The sequence below is a fragment of the Cornus florida genome, unplaced genomic scaffold (genome assembly GCF_030987335.1).
Source record: "Cornus florida cultivar Cherokee Brave unplaced genomic scaffold, ASM3098733v1 CherokeeBrave_3.0.0_Hap2_Chr06, whole genome shotgun sequence".
Taxonomy (NCBI): domain Eukaryota; kingdom Viridiplantae; phylum Streptophyta; class Magnoliopsida; order Cornales; family Cornaceae; genus Cornus; species Cornus florida.
In genome coordinates this window covers 85,364,887-85,386,812 of record NW_026775576.1, presented here as the reverse complement: position 1 = coordinate 85,386,812, position 21,926 = coordinate 85,364,887, and the positions used below count along the sequence as shown (strand labels likewise).

General features: G+C 33.1%; 1 protein-coding gene across 4 annotated transcripts; it reads left to right on the top strand.

Annotated features, from left to right (window-relative positions):
* Positions 1-298: 298 nt before the first annotated feature.
* LOC132312500 (probable inactive receptor kinase At5g58300) lies at positions 299-6,484 on the top strand. Of its 4 annotated transcripts, none has more exons than XM_059810880.1 (4): positions 299-445; positions 926-1,007; positions 3,199-4,559; positions 5,645-6,484. In XM_059810880.1, exons 3-4 carry the CDS (start codon positions 3,278-3,280, stop codon positions 6,268-6,270), a joined length of 1,908 nt encoding a protein of 635 aa, XP_059666863.1. In that variant the 5' UTR covers positions 299-445; positions 926-1,007; positions 3,199-3,277; the 3' UTR covers positions 6,271-6,484. The 4 variants fall into 4 exon arrangements, with proteins under 4 accessions (XP_059666863.1, XP_059666862.1, XP_059666864.1 ...); XM_059810879.1 differs by having other exon boundaries at positions 369-445; positions 915-1,007; XM_059810881.1 differs by lacking the exon at positions 299-445 and adding an exon at positions 533-596.
* Positions 6,485-21,926: the final 15,442 nt, after the last annotated feature.

Genomic DNA, 21,926 nt, shown 5'->3' with positions numbered 1-21,926 from the left:
CAAACTGAAAAAGTATACAAATACGAGTTTAAATATAAAAGTGTAGCGTCTTTTTATTTAAAACAATATTAAATATTATGTTCTTTTTTACTCTGATTTTAAATTTTTTGTTTTTTTCACTCTTAAAAATTAATTAAATATTGACGACAAAACCTAATATGATTGATAGTATATAGTATGTTACAGGTGGATTGAAGTTTTTTTTGTTTTTGTTTTGTTTTTATAAGCAAAGATCGTTAACGGTAGGATTAGGAGCATTAATGGTGGACCATATATTGATGCAATCCATAGACACAAGCAAGAGCGAGTCAACTCGGGCCGAGTTTCCTAAAAAACAAACACAGATATCTGAATCGGAGAGCGTTCTAATAAATAAAAAGCCAACGGCAGCAAATCCGCATTTTGCTCAACTCCCTTCTACTGCCGACCCTCTGCTCTCTTTATGGTATGCAAATTCGTTCCACTTCTTTCTCTTTCTATATATACAAACACATATACATATACATACACACATAAATATTTGTTGTGCTTTGTTTTCCTCTCACAATTTTTAATCTGCGGGTGTAATTTAATCACCTCAACAAGTTTTGTTACGAGTAAGTAAAAATCTTAACAGAGACCTGTTAGGTTGGTGAAAAGGCTTTTGATTTCGTCGCCGACATTGTTGTGGAGAGACAATATAATGCTTTCTATTATTATTATTATTGTTATTATTTTTCTGTTTTCATAGGTTGAAAAGTTCTGAATTCAGTTGAAAATTAATTTCTTACAAGCAATGCCATTGGAATTTCATTTCAAAATTACAATTCTATCTATCTATCTATCAGTCTCTCTCTATATATATATAATTGAATAATATGTGTATGTATTTGAATTCTTCCGATTTTTTTTTTTTAATTTTTGTAAAATTTTAGTTTTTCCACAGATAGATTGAGTGCTGATGATGAATGCATTCACCAATTATAAGGCTTGAAGTTCTCGGAGGCAAATTGTTAGGTCTTCCTCTTGTGAGTCTCTTTCTCTTTCTCTTTCTCTCTCTCTCTCTCCACACACACACACACTCTGTGCAATTGAATCTGAAATGGAGGAGTTAACACGCGCTTTATGCTGCTTAACAACTCAATACATGTGTTGTGTGGAAGCATCAATCTTTTTGTGTGTGTGTGTGTGTTATTGGTTCTTTTACATGAGCATCCAATGTAACCCCCTTCTTGGTTGGTTCTTCTCAGTTAATTAATGTATGATTTTTGATATATATTTATTCTTTGCGCATTAAAGCAACAAACATTATGTGTGAGGTAGGTTTAATGCAAATTAGTGACACCTAATTTTTTAGCACTTTCTAGCATAGAGTACCCTCCCTTTTACAGAAGAAAGAAAGTATTGAATACTGCTTTTTCTTTATGGTGACTTTTGCTTTTCTTTAATTTGGATTCTCTTAATCACTTGACTTTTCTATAACACTACTTTTTGGATTTTAATTTGGATTCTCTATCACATGACCTTTTTATTTTTATTTTTTATCACTCTACTTTTTGATTTGTAATCTTTTAATTGTGGTGTTTCTATTAGAATAAATATTTACTAAGAATATATATTTTAATCTCTTATTGCAGTGTTTGCTTTTCCCTTTATGGGAAACATTTTGATTTTTTGGTATTTTTTTTTATTTTTTTATTTTTAATCTCTTTTTACTAGCAAACATAAAGAGAAGCTACTATTATTCAAAGTTATCAACTCTTTAAAAGTTGAAACAATTGATATTTCCTAATTGAACATTTGAAGGTAGGGAGTTGCTTTTGCAATATATGTATGTGTATATATATTGCAAAAGCAACTCCCTACATTCAGATGTTGAAGGTCTCAATTTACAATTCTTATTTCAAATGAGTAAAACCAAAGGCTGTAAAACATTATTTTTCTAAATGAAGCATTGTTCTTGAAACAAATCTTAAGCTCAGGTGCTCTCTATGGTGGTGGGTTTTTGACTATGCTACCCTGTGCGGTTGTGCCATTCTATCATTGGAGAGAGAACGGATTAACTTTTAATTTTGAAATGATTTCTCTTTTTATATGGAATACCAGTTTTAAGGATTTTTTAATTATTATTTTAACTTCAAGTTTTCAATTTCTTAATAAAGATATTCCCTTTAGAAAAATAATAGCCATGCTTTTCCAATATGAAAAAAGTTGACAAAGAGTAACTTTTTTGCTAAAAGAACTCGAGACAAAAGTAAAAAGAATCAATTATCTTGTTGAATCACATAAATTCGATGGTTCAAGTGCTCTGTTTCTTCAATGATTCTTGGCTTCTTGTTAAGATCAAGTGAAATACCTCTTATGAAGAAGGTGAAGAAAATATCACTTTGACAAGGTGTTGTCTATTAGATCAGGCAAGTTGATCCTAAATCTGCAATCCTTTCATTTTATTGGTTCTGTGATTTATTTTTGACTTTCATTGTTGGTCCAGCATGCTTCCTCGCAGTTGTGGTTTAAAACATTCATGATAGTGCTTAAGTCCTCAATTTTATCGGGGGTTAAGAGGCGACTACTTATCTATGTTCGTTCTGCTGTCGTGAACACATTCATTTTAAAAATAATACGGGTGTTTTTATGAGGCTAATTTTCTCTGTTATTTTTCAAATGTGTATTCCTCCTCTTTGATTTCTTCATCAAACTGGTTCATTCAAATTTGATTTGGATTTTAGATCGTTTGTACAATTGCTACATTTCTTAATTAGAGCCTGATCCAGTATGATCCTTGCAATGGAAAAGCTAATGAGTCTGTTTTTTTCTTGTAATGTGACTAATTAGTAACTATAGTTGCTTCCTCCAGATACATGTTCAGCTAATTCTTTTTCATGGTATTTGTTATTCAACCAGGAGAGCAACGAGCCACTTAGGTCCATTTCACATATTTACATCATTATGAGGCTAATTTTCTCTGTTATTTTTCAAATGTGTATTCCTCCTCTTTGATTTCTTCATCAAACTGGTTCATTCAAATTTGATTTGGATTTTAGATTGTTTGTACAATTGCTACATTTCTTAATTAGAGCCTGATCCAGTATGATCCTTGCAATGGAAAAGCTAACGAGTCTGTTTTTTTCTTGTAATGTGACTAATTAGTAACTATAGTTGCTTCCTCCAGATACATGTTCAGCTAATTCTTTTTCATGGTATTTGTTATTCAACCAGGAGAGCAACGAGCCACTGAGGTCCATTTCACATATTTACATCATTACCTTTAGGCTTAAGCCCCCCACTGAAAAACCTCATGAAGCTCCAGTTGTTAGCAGTGATTACTACCACTGTCCTCCTACTGCCTTTTCTTCCGTTAATTATTGCTGACCTAAACTCTGACCGACAAGCTCTCCTTAACTTTGATGCTGGTGTGCTACATCGTCGAAAAATCAACTGGAATTCTTCTGTTCCAGTGTGCTCTTGGTTTGGCATCACCTGCAATGAGAATGGAACTAGAGTGACTGCCATTCATCTCCCAGGTGTTGGACTCTCTGGCCCCATCCCAGCCAACAGTATCGGAAAGCTAGATGCTCTTAGAGTCCTCAGCCTCCGATCCAACTACCTCCATGGAAATCTTCCTTCTGATATACCCTCCATCCCTTCCCTCCAGGCCCTCTATCTTCAACACAACAATTTCTCTGGTGAAATTCGTGCTTCTCTTTCCCCGCATCTCAATGTATTGGATTTCTCATTCAATTCATTTACTGGTAACATTCCACCCACAATTAAGAATTTGTCGCGACTCACTACTTTGAGCCTCCAGTTCAATTCATTTTCTGGAGCTATTCCTGATCTCAAACTCCCAAGACTCAAGCTTCTAAATTTGAGCTTTAACATACTAAATGGTTCAATTCCATTTTCTATCCAAAAGTTTCCAGTTTCTTCATTCGAGGGAAACACCCTTTTATGTGGCTCACCTCTGACTAATTGCTCTATAATGCCCCCTTCTTCTCCTTCTCCAACTTACTTGCCATCTCCATCTGTTGTCCATGGAGCGCGAAATGCTGGCCGCAATAAGAAACTGGGTGCAGGCGCTATCGTTGCCATTGCAATAGGGGGGTCTTCAATGTTTTTTCTTCTATTTCTAATGGTCTTGTTCTGCTGCTTGAAGAAGAAAGATAGTGGTGACAGTGCTGTGCTGAAAGGGAAGGCTTCTAATGGTGGGAGAAGCGCGAAGCCTGAAGACTTTGGGAGCGGGGTGCAAGAAGCTGAGAAGAACAAGTTGGTCTTCTTTGAAGCGTGCTCATATAACTTTGATCTTGAGGATTTATTGAGGGCTTCAGCTGAAGTTCTTGGGAAGGGAAGTTATGGAACAGCTTATAAGGCCGTTTTGGATGAGGAGACAACTGTGGTGGTGAAAAGGTTGAAGGAAGTGGGGGTCGGGAAGAGGGAGTTTGAACAGCAAATGGAGATTGTAAGAAGGGTTGGGCAGCACCCTAATGTTGTACCACTCCGTGCTTATTACTATTCTAAAGATGAGAAACTTCTAGTCAATGATTACATGCCAGCCAGCAGCCTGTCTTCACTCTTGCATGGTAATGTTTTCTTTAACCCTTTCTTCGTTTTATTTTTATTTTCGGTAAAGCTGTGTTAAATTTACAGAAGGTTGACAAACTTCTCTTCTGTTTTGCTCCATATGTGTTGCAGTCATGAAAAATTTAGTTGGTTTATTACTTCATTTACATTATTTTTACCATTCAGTTAAGCATACTGTGCAAATCTATGATCATTTAAGCTATCTGAAAAAGAAAGAAAGAAAGAAGGAAAGAAAGAAAGAAAAGCAATGTGTTGGTTTCAAACAAACAAAATGCTTGAAAACACCACAGAAGCAACACTTGAACACGTTAAATTATATTTATCTGATAATTCCACTTGATGTAAGAATGAACTCTCTTAGAGAATGCCACTGTACTGAAAACATATCCCCGGAAAATAATCCTTGCCTACTCTGGTCAGAATCACAAAGATGGTTTTATCCTTTAGTCAGCAACATGTAAGGAAAGGTACACTAAAAAATGCATAACGTGATGTATCTGAATGCCAAAATGGATAGTATTAGGCTTGCATCCAACACTCAATTGACTAGCATGAATAGTGTAAGGCTGAAAGCACAAGAGGCTAGAAGTTGTTTTAAGTAAAAACTTCCCCACCCATTTAATAAGATCAGTTTGCCGACTTTTTAAACCATTTCTAAAAACGGTTCTTGTACTATGATATCCAGTGCCTAACTATCATCACGAACTACTTAAAAACAAAAAAGGATTTTTAATCATCAATTAGTAGGTTAAATTGAATGACATTATTTAGTTGCTTTATGTTGTATTTGAGACAACCATTTTTCTGTGTTATAATGGTTGGATTAATAGAAGACATTGACATGGCTCTTGGTCAAATCTTTGTCAACTAGTTTCCTTAATACTATACAAGCCTGATGGCTATCGTACCCTAGCACTTCTCTATCTCTCACAATTTAGACTTTCAATCAAATTTTTTATGTTTGTACTTTGTATACTGAAGAATGCATGAAGTGCGCACTCATTTATCTGTGTGTGTTTGTTAATTGATCATTGTCAATGATCCCATATTTGCCTTCTCTGTACTGTTTCTGTACAAATAACAGGCAATAGAGGCATAGGAAGAACTCCACTAGACTGGGATTCAAGGGTGAAGATCTCACTTGGAACTGCTAGGGGAATTGCCCACATCCATTCCGAGGGTGGTGTTAAATTCACCCATGGCAACATCAAGTCCTCCAATATCCTCCTCACCCAAGATCATGATGGTTGCATCTCTGATTTTGGATTGACTCCTCTAATGAACTTCCTTGCAAACACATCTCGAGGTGCAGGATACCGTGCTCCAGACGTGATTGAAACCCGCAAGGTCACTCAGAAATCTGATGTCTACAGCTTTGGTGTTCTCCTCCTTGAGATGCTAACAGGCAAGGCCCCTCTCCCATCTTCAGGGCGTGACGATATCATTGATCTACCAAGGTGGGTGAGGTCTGTTGTCCGGGAGGAGTGGACAGCCGAAGTTTTTGATGTGGAGCTGTTGAGGTACCAAAATGTGGAAGAGGAGATGGTGCAGATGTTGCAGATTGCACTTGCATGCGTTGCAAAAGCTCCAGATATGCGACCGGCAATGGACGAAGTTGTTAGAATGATTGAGGATATGCGACAATCTGAGTTGGAGAATCGGCCATCCTCTGAGGGTAACTCCAAGGACTCCAATGTGCAAACCCCATGATTATTTGGAGGTTGTTGAACGATGGAGAACCGAGTCAACTGACCATTCAGCTACTCCCTTCCATCAGTATTATCTCATTCATTAGGCTGCTTCAAAATTTGTATTACATCCTCTGTAAGGTGTCAACCAAGGTTGCTCATGTAACACTTTATGTCCAATTTATGAGTTCTGGAAGGCTTTCTGTATTATGAAATTCGATCTTCTTTCTACTGTTTATCCTGGAAATCAATTCTTTCTATTGTTCGAAACTGCATTGAATTGATTCTGGACTTCAATCAATGAACACGATCCATGATTCGTGATTATTTTTAGCAGAATTAATATCAATATGATTTTATAGAGCAATCAGAACAGATAGGATATAAGACTGTAATATACTGTTTTGATTTTTGAAAATTCTGAGATGGTATTATCAAAACTAATGGCAATGGCTTAAAAAAAAAAAAAAAAAAAAAAAAAAAAAAAACCATAAGAATTTGGTCAAATAGCAAGGAATAGCATCATTGATTCATGGGTCATATTAATCTACAAGAGTCAGCATTATAAAGCAAAACACACACAAGCCCAAAACACATTGACAATAGGCAGGGGGACCCGAGATATTAAGTTTTGAGAAGAAAAGAAAAAAAAAAAAAAAAAACACGCGCACGCACACAGAAACCTGGAAATAGTATGTAATTTTCCCCTCACGGGTGGAAGCAACATGTTGACTACGGTGAATCACATCTAAAACCATAGAGCTCGCGACCTGGAGCTTGTGAAAAATGCCATGAAGCTCAAGCTCAACAAGGTTCTTGGGATTAGGATTTAAGTCGGCGCATTCTATGATGAAGAGGTCAACATTCATTCCACTGAGCTTCTGTTTCAAATCATAATCCCCAATGATGGCTCCAGCAAGGCAAGCGTTTACCTATATGTTGACCTGGCGTGGGTCATGATTAACGCTCAAGGGATGATACTTGTAATTTCGTCCGGCCATACCACCAGTACGGCCTGAATCAATGGCACATGCATCAAAGGTGAAAGGCTTCCCAATTTCGCAAATGCCATGGGCAAAATGGCATTTGTCTCCAAATTTGCGGCCCAAAATAGTATTATAATCGCAGCACAGCCGGGTTTTTTTAACAGCAGGTCTGACAGAGCCATCCAGGAAGGATGGTGGGGCTGCCACATTGAAACTTGATTTGGTCGTCCCGGTTCAACCATCTGAGTAGCTGAGCTGCAAAACAAAACATGAACCACCACACCAATTAGATTGCACTTAATGACTGAAAAGATATTGTGGTTACAAGTCAATCTTACTTATGAGGTATGCTGCATTTTATCTGATCCCTTATATGATGACGTATTAAAGTCTGAATCATATATTTAGATTCTATTTAATAGTTAATCAAGTGGATTAGCTTCTATTTAACTAGTTACGTGTAGCACATGTTCATTAGTTATGGGGTTATAATTATATTAGTGATTTAGGGGCGAATTCAATTTATATGAGTGGCACCATCCCACTCATATAAATTGAATTTGGAACTGTTGAATTTAGTCCTTAAATCACTATTCCTATTATTATTGGTATGCATGGTTAAATAATAATTCTTTGCATAATAATAAAATTACTTGTTGAAGAGGAGGGATCTTGTTGAACTTGTCAGCTCACCCAATTATTTGCATTTTAGGTAATTGATGGCCGTAGAGTTGATGGTGATCACCAAAAGCAATTCAAAGTTTGTTACTTCTTATTTCTAAGGAGATTTTTGTAGAGGGGACTTTTTTTTTTTTTTAAGTAAAGAAGTATTAGAAAGCGTTCAAAAGGGAAACGCATTGATAAGAGCTGAATATATCATATTTGAGCACTTAAACGTGCATAAGTTAACGTCTTGGTGGTACTTTTATCTAGATTCTTATGCCTGGTTTAGTTCATTTGCTATTTGTAGGTCCCTTTACCTAAAGAGACGGACAATTCCATATATTTAGGGCCCGTTTGGCATAAACAGTGGTTTTGTTGTAGGAGTGTTTTGGAAAAAATTCGAAAGCTCGTTTCGAAACGATGTTTTGTTGTGGAAATGTCGGAAACAAAAACATGCGAAACATGTTTGGTAAGTCATGCGTTTCAAATATTTTGAAAACCATGTTTGGTCAATCCAACTGTTGCCAAAAAAAAAATTAGAAACAAAAAAACATATTTGGTTTTCATTGTTTTTAATTTGTTTTTATAAATTTTAAGAACATTTGTAAATAGTTATCATATTTTTAATAGATATGGAGAAATTTAAACCCACAAACATATATATATATATATATATATATATATATATATATATATTTGCAATAACCCATTTACAAGTTGTTTGCAATAACATACTTCAATTTTATTATCATTTTACCTGTATAGTCCAACACAACATTAAAAATAAAAGCATCTCTAGTCACATTTTACTATACTACATGAAAGTCAACATTTGTAAAAAAATTTGTAATAAACTATTTACAAGTTCTTTACAATAACCTGCTTCAATTTTATTATCCTGTTACCTCTATAGTTTAACACAACATTAAAAATAAAAACAAATACAACTGAAAGCATAATTAGAATAGAGTGTATACCATTTACAAGTGCTTAAATATTCAACCAACAAATTAAACAAATTTAAGTTCTACATAAAATGTTTGGAACAAAGTATTAACAATACATAGTTGTCACTAAAAATTGATAATAAGTTCATAAAGTGGATGACAATGGCAACGACACATCATCTTCATAACAGCACATGTGGCTTTCAAGAGAGCATCAACACACTTCATATTTGCAATAATAGCATTTAAGTTGAAATATATTAACAATAATATCAACTAGTAATAGTAACAAAAAAAAATGATTTATATCACATATATATATTATAAGCTCATAATAGCAACAAATATATTACATATAAAAGAAAAAACATACCATCACTTCCAGAAGGATAAAGAGTGCTAAAGAGAATTCCAAATTCGATCAGCAATAGTATTACGCAACTGATCCATTTTTGAAGCTAAGCCGAAGGCACATGGTGAACAATCTCATCATCTTCACCATCACTAGCATGAAAACAGTATCTATGGTCTCTTCTAGGGCATTTGATTCACAAAAACCAACCTAAATAATTGTGTTTTATAACTAAATTGGGTTGATCATCTTCTATGCAATGTATTTCGAGGACTTGAGAAATTCTTGATCACGAATGAACAAAAAATAACAGATAACTTTGAATTCACAATGTTAAAAAGAAAACTGCAAAGAAATATTTTTTGTACCTTAAAAACTTCGGACTTGCGTGACCAACTTGTTACACCATTCCTTTTCATACATGTCTTTAGTAAAGCTTTCTCAACTTTGCAAATTGCAAGCTAGTGGGTGAATGTGACCTAGCTTGGGGTTGATATTGACCCCAACTAATCCTTTATGAATTAGAGGACATGGGTCTGAGAATTCAAACCACCCTCCCTGAACTCTTCCACAAAATTTAAGTGTCCTAATCAATCAATCCCAAATTAAAGAAGAGTACTGATATAAGTCCAATCAGCTATTTGTAAAACCTATTTAGTTAACTAAAACCCCTGTTTGAAGACTTGGGCAGCAACATTATCACATTCATAGCCAGATCAATATTCAAATAACCAACAAAAACACTTGAAAAAACAATAATTTTTCTAAAAAATCTAATATTTTAGAAAGAAAAAAAAATTTAACATGATATTAAAGTTAAATGTTTCTTGTTCAAACCTCATCATTATTGTGATAATTAAAGTTGAAAAATTCGTTACATCTTGTCAGTGGTGGAGTTGGAAGGAGCAAGCAATTGAGCTGAGAAAGTTAGCAACAATAAATCTAAGAAGGAGCAAGCAATCAGAATGAGATTAATAAAAAAATTAAAATAGAAGCATAGAAGGAAATTAGTTTTGAACAACATAATTATATGGCCATTTATCTCCAATTAAACTAAGCATAGAAGGAAATTAGTTTCAGCACAGAATGAGAATAATTAAAATAAAAAAAAAAGTATTAACAAAGGACAATTCATTGAAAGTCATCAAAAGATTAGGTGCTCTCTTATGCTTGATGTGAAATCTTTGGACTACAAAAATTAGAAGTTTTTTTTAAGGTGTGAAACTTTCAATCTAATGGTTTTAAATTTTGAGTCCTTTATTTCTTTGGATGAAGAAGGCACCAGAACCATTTCTTTTTCCCTTTTCCTTAGTTTATAGGTGATATGTTTTAGCATGCAGCACTGAAATCTATTAGCTTCCAATGTCATAACATAAAGTCCGCTAAATAATCATTTAGACATAACACAGTTCTTAGTTTTTAATGGTTTTGTACTCCATCGGGCAGGACTATCAATGCTTGTAAGAGAGTGTCCTCGCCATATCCTACTTCAATAAATAATTGCTTTTAGGGAGGGAGGGGAGTGCACTTTGCTATTTAATCTATTTAATATTAACTAATTCACGAGTCGACAGGCAAAATTACTCATCAGAAAAATCAGGATTATTAACATTCCTTTCTAAATGAACATAATTATGAATTAACACTACCTTGCTCCATAGTGCCAAATTAATGAGGGTCATCAATTATTGAGTTTTGTTAATATTTTCCGGATTTAGACAGACGATTCCAAAACTGCACATTTCCTCATATGTATCGCCACCTTACATTGACTAAAATCTTTCAACGTGTGAAGACTAGTAAGGTACACATTCATTAAATAGAACATCAAAATCGACTTCTTCTTCTTCTTTATAGTGTGCGGTACCCAACAGAACAAGCAAGAAACCTTAGCAAACTCGATGTACAGATTCAATAACTCTAGCACATATGTGAGAAGCTAATTTTAGCAAATATTGTAGATTTGCAACCGCAAAAAAAAAAAAAAAAAAAAAAAAAAAAAAAAACAACTCAAAAAAAACTCAGATATTCAAAGAAAGTCCAAACTTGTCAAGATCGTCGAAGATAACAGCAAAGGAAAGCAAATTGTTGAAGGTATCGGCCGAAAATTGTAGTGAAACCTTGGATTTATACGTCCTTCAGTTGTCTGCCAAGAATCGCCAGAGCAAACGCAGCAAATGCGAACCCTAGGATTTTCCTTTTATGCGTCCTTTTGCTTCTTCCGCTACAGTAAAATGAGCCCTGTTTGCTTCTTCCGCTACAGTGGTTTTTACCCCAAACAGGCCCGAAACAACACAAAACACCAAAATGGTGTTTCATATTTTGGGCCCAAATTTGAAAGTCTTTTGCAACTGTTTCAAACACAACAAGCCCAGCCAAACATGTTTTGGGCTACTGTAGCAGGCCTAAAACAAAACAAAATACTTGCCAAACAGGCACTTAGAGTTTTTGGCAATGTTTCTAATGCTTAGGAAGATGTTACGAACCTTTCGAGTCAATTTGGAACTCAACCAGAAAGTTTTGATGAAGTTTTAGCCCCAGAGCTCAAGAACAAATCAGAAAATTTCAGAAAAAAAAAAAAAAAAAAAAACGAAGTGTTGAAGAAAAACAAGCTTTGGAAAAATTTAGCTCCGAAAACTCAAGCACAAACATCCAAAGCTCGAGCTTCCCAAAAATTTCCATTAGAGTTGTGGGAAAGGTCCAAAACTTGTCTTCTTTATTTCTTTATGGACCCAATTGTCTTCAAAAGCTCTAAACCATAAGAGTGGTCTTCTAATATTGACACACATCACTCATCCGGAAGGCAACACCAATAGGTAGTCTGTGGATTCTTGTGACCTTCACAAAGGTCCCTCTCTTGCCTCCCAAGTGTCCCATCAACAACCAAAAGAAAAACAAAAAAAACAAGCGAGCCCAACTCATCCACTAATCAAAATTGAGCTCTTGAACCTTATGTTAAGGGTTCTCCAAAGCGACACTTTGCCAAAACCCAAACCATACTTGGTCCCTTCAATCACGCTGCAACGACAACTACCGAAGAAAGACACAATTTTTCATACATATTGGACACTGGTCAGAAATCACTACTTTATTTTTTCCTTTTTCTTCTCTTTTTTTGTAATGATTTTTTTTTTTTTTTTTTTTTTTTTTGGTGAGGACTTGGTGCAAAATTATATTGAATTGGATATTGAGGTTGATGTATTGGATATAATGTAAAAAGGTGATTTATTAGTACACATTCATATTTGGGTATTAGATGGGACGTAGTATTCAAAAGTTGGGGTGTGACAGTGATCCTATGCATAGAAAACTCCAAATCCATCTCTTGCATTGGTATAGGGGCACCAAAATTGCCATGGCAGAGGCTTGTTTCATCACAACGGAAGAAAATTAAATAAATAAAACCTAAACAAGATCGAGTGACAAGATGCAATTTAAAAATTTATAATAGATAGGTGAAGATTTGAACCTGATACATTTCGTAACTAGCTTCATTTTTCTTCCTATACACGTTGACGAGGACTCCGTTGCTGTTACAAAACATTAAGAATTTTCTGAACTTTCCATCTAGATATCTTAAGAATTTACAACATATATACATAATAATCATTTTTAACAGTAAGGGTGTATCATTGACAAAAACTACCAAAAAATTTGCATGGTATAATTTTAATGAACAAATAAGAATAGGCGAAACAGTAGCATGTTAAAATATGATTTTAATGAACAAATAAGAATGGTGAAACAGTAACCAAACAATTTTTTTAATTTGCTTTTCCTAACAAATTGAAATTTATTTTAAAATATGATTTTTTTATTAAAAAAAATGTGTCTTTGTTTTTACTAAAAATTAATTGATATTAGATATTGTATTATTTACAAGATTTCATACATATTGGCTAAATAATTTAATCAACAAACAATTTAATTATAGTAGCTAGGAAAAAGTTAAAAAATAAATTTTATTTTAAAATTTAAAAATATTAAAATATTAATATTTTTGTAAAGCGAAAATGCACATGCAATAGTTAAAATTTAGATACTTTAAAACGCTGACATAGTTATGAAAAATGCTGACATGACATGTGAAAAATGATGACATGGCAGAGCAAGAGGGCTTAAATTTGAAAAGCGTATTGGAGATGTTCTTACAGCTACCTTCTCCAATATATATATATACACATTAAAATTTTTGCCTTCAATTCCCTTTCCAAAAAGAATATTAATTTATCACCTTAGGCCTATTCATATCAATAACAAAACAACTAGGTCCTAGACTCCTAGGACACGCACCAGTAAAAGAGAAACATAAAATACCACCAATTTAACTTTCAAAATAAAATTTCTTTTTCCAAAGCAAAATTAAACAACAGAATAAGCATAAAAACAACAGAAGTTAGAATCAACACCAACAGTCTAGAGTCTCTTTTTAGGTATTCCCACAAACTACATAACACAAGGGCCAAAAACGGACATATACATCGCCTTATTAACTATTAACAAAAATCGAACACAGAGAAGGCAAAATCGAACCAAAAAATACGTACATGAACAGATACATATATATATACAAACAAATTTACATTAAAGTAACAGAGAAACGAACCTTGCTTCGATTTCTTTACACCGCTATTTATGTTGAAGGAATCTTCAGGGCCAACTCTCTTCAGAGTATCCATTGCAAGCAGAGCACAGATCGAGACCCGAACTAGAGAGAGAAGACAACAGGTTGAGATGCCAACGAGAGAGAGAGAGAGGGCAAACGAATCGAAAGGCTATCAAAACCCCATGCACGAAAAGAAAACACCCCGTCAAAATTACCGACTAGTCCTAAGTCGCTCTCTAAATACAAATATGTCCTAATTTTAAAAAATAATAAAATAAATAAATTACAAAGTTCTTTTACTAACACAATTTCACTTCTATCATTTTCATATATATATATATAGGTTAAGTGCAAAAAACTCCCTTTTATATAGGATTTGTGCAAAATTAGTCTCTACTTTTTGAATATGTGCATTTCAGTCCATAAAATTCAAAAAAAGTGCAAATAAGCCCGTCTGACCACTTTTTAGTCAAAATTGACATAAAATAAATTCAAAAACCCTATTTTGCCTTTGGGTCAAGTGCAAAAAAACCCCATCTACTATCGATATAGTGCAAAACAGTCCTTGTGTGATATAAAACCCCTTTATACTATTAATTGGTTGCAATTACCCCATATTCGTATAAAAAGACATTAATACCCCTTTATTCCTCTTGATTATTACAGTAAAGTGGATTTTCTTCTTCTGTTTTTTTACCCACTGTAAGTTAAACTAACTGATAATTTTCCAACAAATAATGCATTTGGTTTATACAGTAATTATGATAAATTTCAAAGATGATCACTGTTCTTTATTTTTGAAAATTACAATTACTGTAATTTCAAAATTGCATGCATTTGCTCACTTTACGTTTTCAGGGGACCAAAAGGGTGTTATGGGTCCTACCTTCAACTCGAGGGCAGTGAAACTACTTTTTTCGTACAAACTCATCGCCCTGGTCTAATATGGATTCTTTTACGAGGAAATTATGGTATTGTGTGTGGGTGTGTGTATATATATATATATATATATATAGTGTATGTTTTTTTAAACGAGGATAAAATGTCATGCCTTTTTTTTTTGAATTTATTTTATGTCAATTTTGATCAAAAAGTGGTCAAATGGGCTTATTTGCATATTTTTTGAATTTTATGGACTGATATGCACATTTTTAAAAAGTAGGGACTATTTCTGCACAAACCCTATATATGAGGAGGTTTTTTGCACTTGATCCATAAATTTATATTAGAGAGGGTATTAATGCCTTTTTATGCGAACAATGGACTAATTGCACCAAATTTATAGTATAGTGGGGTTTTATACCATAGAGGGTTTATTTTGCACTATATCGATAGTAGATGGGAATTTTTTACACTTTACCCATATATATATTGTAAAGGATAAATATTACAAACAAAATTGATGATATAAGTTCTATCAAATAGTTCACGAGGACGGAATCTAATTGAAGATGTCTCAATTGAGACAATACTATAAAAATAAAATTAATGATATAAGTTTTATTAGATACTAGAAAAAGTCTAACTGAAGAGGTCTCAACTGAGACTATAGTAAGTCACATAATAAACGTAGCGAACATGATCTTAAGATATGTACTAGATAGGGTGAATACGTGGGTTCTCACTTTTTGACCTATTATGACTTGATTATAAATTCACATAATTCTTAAACCATATGAATGCGGAAGTTAATATATCTTCATTCAAATATGAAGGGTGAATTTAATATGTTTTCAATAATCAATATGAAGCTTTTGACCCAAGATAAAATTAAATTTAAATAAATAAATTATTTAAACAAATAAATAAACAAATCTGATTTGATAAACAAACAAACAAACAAATAATCAATCAATCCCTTATTTATTTTTATATTTGATTAATTGCTTTGAACACTTTTGCACGTTTGTGTATTGATTTTATCATTATAAGCATTTAACCATACATCAATCACATAGTAATAATAAGTAACTAATAAGTGTCGTAAGAGACTTGCACACCAGATATAAAAGGAAAAACCCACCGCAACAATAGATTAAAAAACCTCGGGACTTGGATTGACCAAAAATTCGGTATGATGAAAAAGAGTACAAATAGTTCAGTTCAACATGATAAACACTGGTTTACCGCCAAACTCAGCAATACAACAAATCTTCAATGTTGGTTCACGTAAAATTGATTTATTCCATGGTCAATTTCAACCCAATTGCCCTACTACATCAATTCACAAGATCTCTTCAGTTGTCCTCCAGCCGATCTATCTAGCCACTAAATGATTCCATTGATCCACATTAATCCCATCATACACAACTTTTACACCTTGGAATCGTTCTGACAACCAATCTGTCCACCACTTTGCTATTTGGTTTGGTTTTGTTTATAGTACTGTGTGGCCATGTGTGACGTTGAATTTTCTGTTCTTACTGTAGCAATATATATCAACACTTGTATAACATCATGATCATCACATCTAATGCAGGGTGTATAATATGTATGTATGATGCATAAAACAAAACACACAAGATATATGGTGTAATATATCAAGTGCGGTGCCCTCAACTCACATTAAAAATATCCTCGTACAGATTTTCTTATTGATACACACAAGTAGAATTCTCATGCAGAACATACGTGGATAAACTCTAGGGCAACATATGCTGCACTTTAATAAACAAAGAAGCTCCTATTATGGGTCTATGTGAAAGGTGCATTCCAATTTTGTAGTTGGTCAGAACCACAAAAAAGTCCTTCATTCATTTCTCTAATTAAGTAAATAATAAATAGTGGGAGGCATTCCCGGTATTTTCATTATTTTGCAATCACGAAGAACGCTCCCTCTATTTGTTGGTCTCTAACCTTCATTGTGAGGTTTTTATCATTGAGATTCATAAAATAATGCTCTCGTGAGGAATAATTGTACAAGAAATAAAATGCAACTATTTATATTTTAGTCATAGTGGCTTCATCGATCATTTTCTTGAGAAGGATGTTTAAACTAACATAATGAAAATAAAATAAAACAGAGAAATAAAATCCACTTTCATTAAATGAGAATAAAATTTACAAAGGAGTTCAAGGAAATAAACTCTCAACAAAGAACTAAAACTATCTCTAACTCCATCTCTTCTTATATCCAAATTCCTTCATCCATCATCCTCTTTATTTTACAATTTATCTCATCACTCTCTTTATTACTCTCCCATACTTTCTCTACATATTCTCTTACACATATTCCATATTCTCTTAATCTTTCTTTCTTTTAATCTTTCTATGTATATATGTCTCGCATTGGAAGATTAAAGGAAAGAAAGATTAAAAGAAAGAAAGAAAGAAAGATTAAAAGAAAGAAAGATTAAGAGAATATGGAATATATATATATATATATATCAATTGTTGAGATGACATGTGGCATGGAATTTTTCAATGATGATGTGGTGATGGTGACTGGATGTTGACTGGGCAAAATTGCTGACGTAGCATGTGACTGGGCGAGAATACTATTTTTTTTATTTCTTTTCTTCTCATTTTGAAATTAATACCTACAAAAAATAAAACACACATTTACCAATAATTAAATAATAAAAACGTCTAATTAAAAATTTATTTTGGTGCATGAAATAATAAGTTTTGTGTACTTATCACTAGTACCCTCCATAACTTCTACAACTTATACAACAAGATGTCAACACATCACACGCATCTTATTACAGCCATTGCACAAGATCATAGTGAATATATATGTAGCTTTAACAGATGGTACAAGTTGGTTTGGAATTCTTGCAGACCTTCAGGCAGCTTTGATTAATCATAATGCTTTTTCTTCCTTTTGTAATCTCAGGAAAAGAGGTTTCAAGGGCCCAGTAATTTGTCACAACTGCTATACATACATACATACATATATATATATATATATATATATATGGAATAATTGTGAAAAAAAAAAAATGGAATAATTATTTTTGGTACTGTATAGAGTTGAACAGTCACAAACCCAAGTCCATGGTTAATACAATATTTGACTGCACTGTTGCCTTTTATAGTCCAACACAGAATATTGGGTCCATCATGCATCCCATTGGACCCAACGTTCATAACTAAAATCAACCACATGGCTACTCGGCCCATAAAGTTGTACACGTGCCCATCATTGGTTCAAAACTCTCACCCACAACAAAAAGTGTGACACGGTTGCATCCATCATCATGTTTCAGGTACCCACCAAACCCTTTACTACCAAATAGACTTGTCACTGGAGTGGATCTTAATCCGGATTTGATCCGAATTTGATTCGATTAGTCACATATGAATTGAATAAAAAATTCGATAACCCGATTATAATCCAAATTTGATAATCCGTTAGTTTAACAAATTGGATATGAATTATATTAATTCGATCCGATAAAAATCCGATCTGATCCGATTAGAATTATATATATAAATAATTATATATATGATTATTTATCAATAATTTTACATATTTATATCAATACTCTTATTAGAATTGTATTAGAGGTAACCCAAAAATTCAAAATAAAATTCATAATATTATATATACAATAGTGTGGTGTTCTCATTCAGATGCTAATAAATATCTTAATATACATACTAATAGTGCGGTGTTCTCATCAATATTATATATATTAGTTATATATTACTAAATTTATATATATTAATTCTTTATCATTATATTTATTTGGTTGCATAGTTATATTATGTAATATTCTGTATATTAGCAATTCTACACTTCATCTAACTTTATAATTATATATGTTAGTAAATATGATTTTAATCTGAATTCGAATCCGATTCGATCCGAATCTAAGCTAAATATAATATAAATTGGGGGGCATTTAGTCCGAGAACCCGTTAGTGATCCGAATCTAATAATTCGTTTGCTTAACAAATCGGATATGGATTTGATTGATCCGATCCGAATCCGATCCATTGACAGGTCTACTACCAAATGCCTTAAAAATGCTGATTTGTCCAAGTGTCCCAATAACTACCCATCCGTTATTCACATGTAATTATTGGATATAAGGGTTCAATATCATTACACATCTTTATGAACAGACTAATTCTGAAATATGTAATATTTCATGACATTTTTTGAGTCATTGTCGTGGACAAGAGCGGATGTAGGGGTGGGCTTGAGCCCACTCCAATTTTTTTTTTTTTTTACTATACTAATTTTAGCCCATCTCAAAAAAAAAAATTATTAATAAAATTAGCCCACTAAATTAAGCCCAAGTCAACTCAGCCACCATACTAAAATAAAGGCCCAAGCCAAATAAGCCCAGGGCTAGCCTGACCCAAGGCGACAAAGGCGGTTGCCTAGGCCTTAAAATTTATAGGCCCATGGGTGATGGGTCACCGAAAAAATAATAATTTTAGGGCAAATCATTTCAACCTCCCCAATCGCCTCCATCTCTATTCTCGTTCCCGGCTCTGAACTTGCGCTCTCTTTCTCTCTTTCCGCAACTGCAAACTACAAAGTCTACAAGAATCAGAAGTTCAAAACCCATATAGAGTATTTCAGTTTATTTATTTGTCTGCAAGAATCAAAAGTTCAAAACCGTTCGCAAGCTTCAGCGACCAATATTTAAAGACCATAATACCCTTATAAACATTAAAGTACAATAATACCCTTTTATTTTTTATTTCTTTTTGTACGAGTTAAACCAAAACACCTTATACCTACACACCCACCTTATACCTCTACACTCCCAAACACCACCTAAGACCTAACCTTGCATTATCAGTAAGGGCTAGGGTGGGTTTGAGCCCACTAAATATATATATATATATATATATATATATATATATATATATATATATATATATTTGCCTGGACAAAAGAAAATTATTAATAAATTAGCCCACCTAATTAAGCCCAAGTCAACTTAACTACCATACTAAAATAAAAGCTTAAGCCAAATAGGCCCAGGGTCGGCCCTGTTGACATGCCTAGAAACATTGAAACAATAGAAATAAACCGTCTTTTAAGTAGTGTACTAGTTTCAGAAGCTTTTTTTCATTTCCAAAATAATAAAATAAAATAGAAGAAGTATAAGAAAAATAACTTTTAATTTATTTATTATTATTATTTTTCCTAATTAGTACTTTCACACACACTTGCCTCTCTTGAGACTTGAATCTCTAATCCGTTAGTACCTTTAATTTATTTTTTTATGGTCACAATTTTTTTTTTTTTTTTTTTTCTGACAAGAATGTTAAGAATAAATGGTTAGAGAAGAGAGAATAAGGTACTTTCGAACAACAATCCAACCAGTCTAATGTTATTCTTAACATGACAATATATTGTAATTTATTGTTAAGGGGCATTTTAAGAAAATAACAAATTCTACTCAATCATGATTTTTTAACTTCGCAAAAGTACCATAGGTATATAAACAATGGTAATATTTTGGATCAATAAGAATTGAACATTTAAGTCTCATGATCCAACTCATAACTCCCAGAATCAATCCTAGCACTTCACATCAGTTAAGAAAACACAATTAGCCTGATCTTCAACAGTTGGATACTGTCCTGAAAAGCACATGTACAGCCATTTTCAACCGTCTGATTTACTTTTAGGGCCAATCATTTCAGCCTTCCCCAATCACCTCCATCTCTATTCTCATTCTCGGCTCTGAACTTGCCGTCCTCCCTCTCTTTCTGCAACTGCAAACTACAAAGTCTACAAGAATCAGAAGTTCAAAACCCATATAGAGTATTTCAGTTTATCTATCTGTCTGCAAGAATCAGAAGTTCAAAACCCATATCGGCATATCATTTCAGATTGTTCAAAAAATCAAAACCCATATCTTTCAGTTTCCATCGCCCGTTGTTCCAGTTCGGGTTCGCCGTTCGCAAGCTTCAGCCGCTGGCCCGCTGTCTCTCAACTCTCAAGCTTGCGCCCCTCTCTCTCTGCAACTGCTAACTTGTATGTATTGGTTTTGTTTTAATTTTTCTCTAAATCAACTAATCAAGGTCTGTACTTCTTGTTTTGCAAACTAAATCCTATTTGGTGAAATTTTTAATGATCTTTAAATATATATATATATATATATATATATATATATATATATATATATATATTTACAATATAAAGTAAAAAAATCTGCATTGCATTTTGAGGTAATCACCGTAATCTACATTTTATTTCCGTAAAACAAATATATATTTTTTATTTCTATAACTTCTATTTCGGGTTTTTTTTTTTTTTTGGTTGTCAATTATGTCTACAAGAAAATTTGAATCTGGGCATGAAAAAAGAAAGAAAGAAAAAAAAATCTGAATTGGATTAGATATCTGCAGAGATTGAATCTCAAACAATTTTTATCAACATGTGAAGCTTTTTTAAGATGGAAGTCTTTTCAGAACTAAAAAAAAGAAAAAAAAAAAAAAATCATAACAAGAATTTTGACAAGCAAAAGTACTTAATATAGGGTAATACTCTAAAGTTACTTCTTGAAAATTAAAATAATTACAAAAAGCATGCTTTTGAGTGAATCCCATAGTGTTGGAAGGGGCTTGCCATGAACTACCTCACTCTGCTTCCACTAGTAGATTCTCAAATAGGATTAGTAAATTGGTCAAAAGAAGAGATAGGGTACCGAGTGATGAATTGTTCAGAAATAAATTGATAATTTTTTTCTTATGAATACCCAAATAGGATTTTCTATGGCTTAATCGGTCAATTGTCTAAAGAAACATTGTTAGTTAACTAAAATTGAATTAAACAACAGTTGATTTTGGTTGATATATTTTGATTTAGTCCACCCCATTGAGAAATCTTGGATGTTTTGTTTCACATAGAAATACAATCTGTGTAATATATATTCAATCTTTCTGCCCTATTTTTATTTTCAAATTTTGGTTTTTGATTTTCTTTTGTTAATAGAATGCAGAATATCATGATATTGATTTGTTAATTATGAAGATTATTCCTAAACTGATGCATTGTACTTTGTTATTGGATTAATTTAACATAAGAGCTGAGTATAATATGTGCTAACCACACCTCTTTCTACGGATAGGTGTCTAACATTTTGACTGAAAGCATAGTTGGATTGGGTTGATACATGATAGAGATAGTACTTAGATGGTGGTGTTTTA

Excerpts from the sequence above, each read along its gene's own strand:
- LOC132312500 (XM_059810880.1), top strand. The coding sequence starts at position 3,278 with ATGAAGCTCCAGTTGTTAGCAGTGATTACTACCACTGTCCTCCTACTG. Across the intron at positions 4,560-5,644 it reads CCTGTCTTCACTCTTGCATG|GCAATAGAGGCATAGGAAGA; the intron begins GTAATGTTTTCT and ends TACAAATAACAG.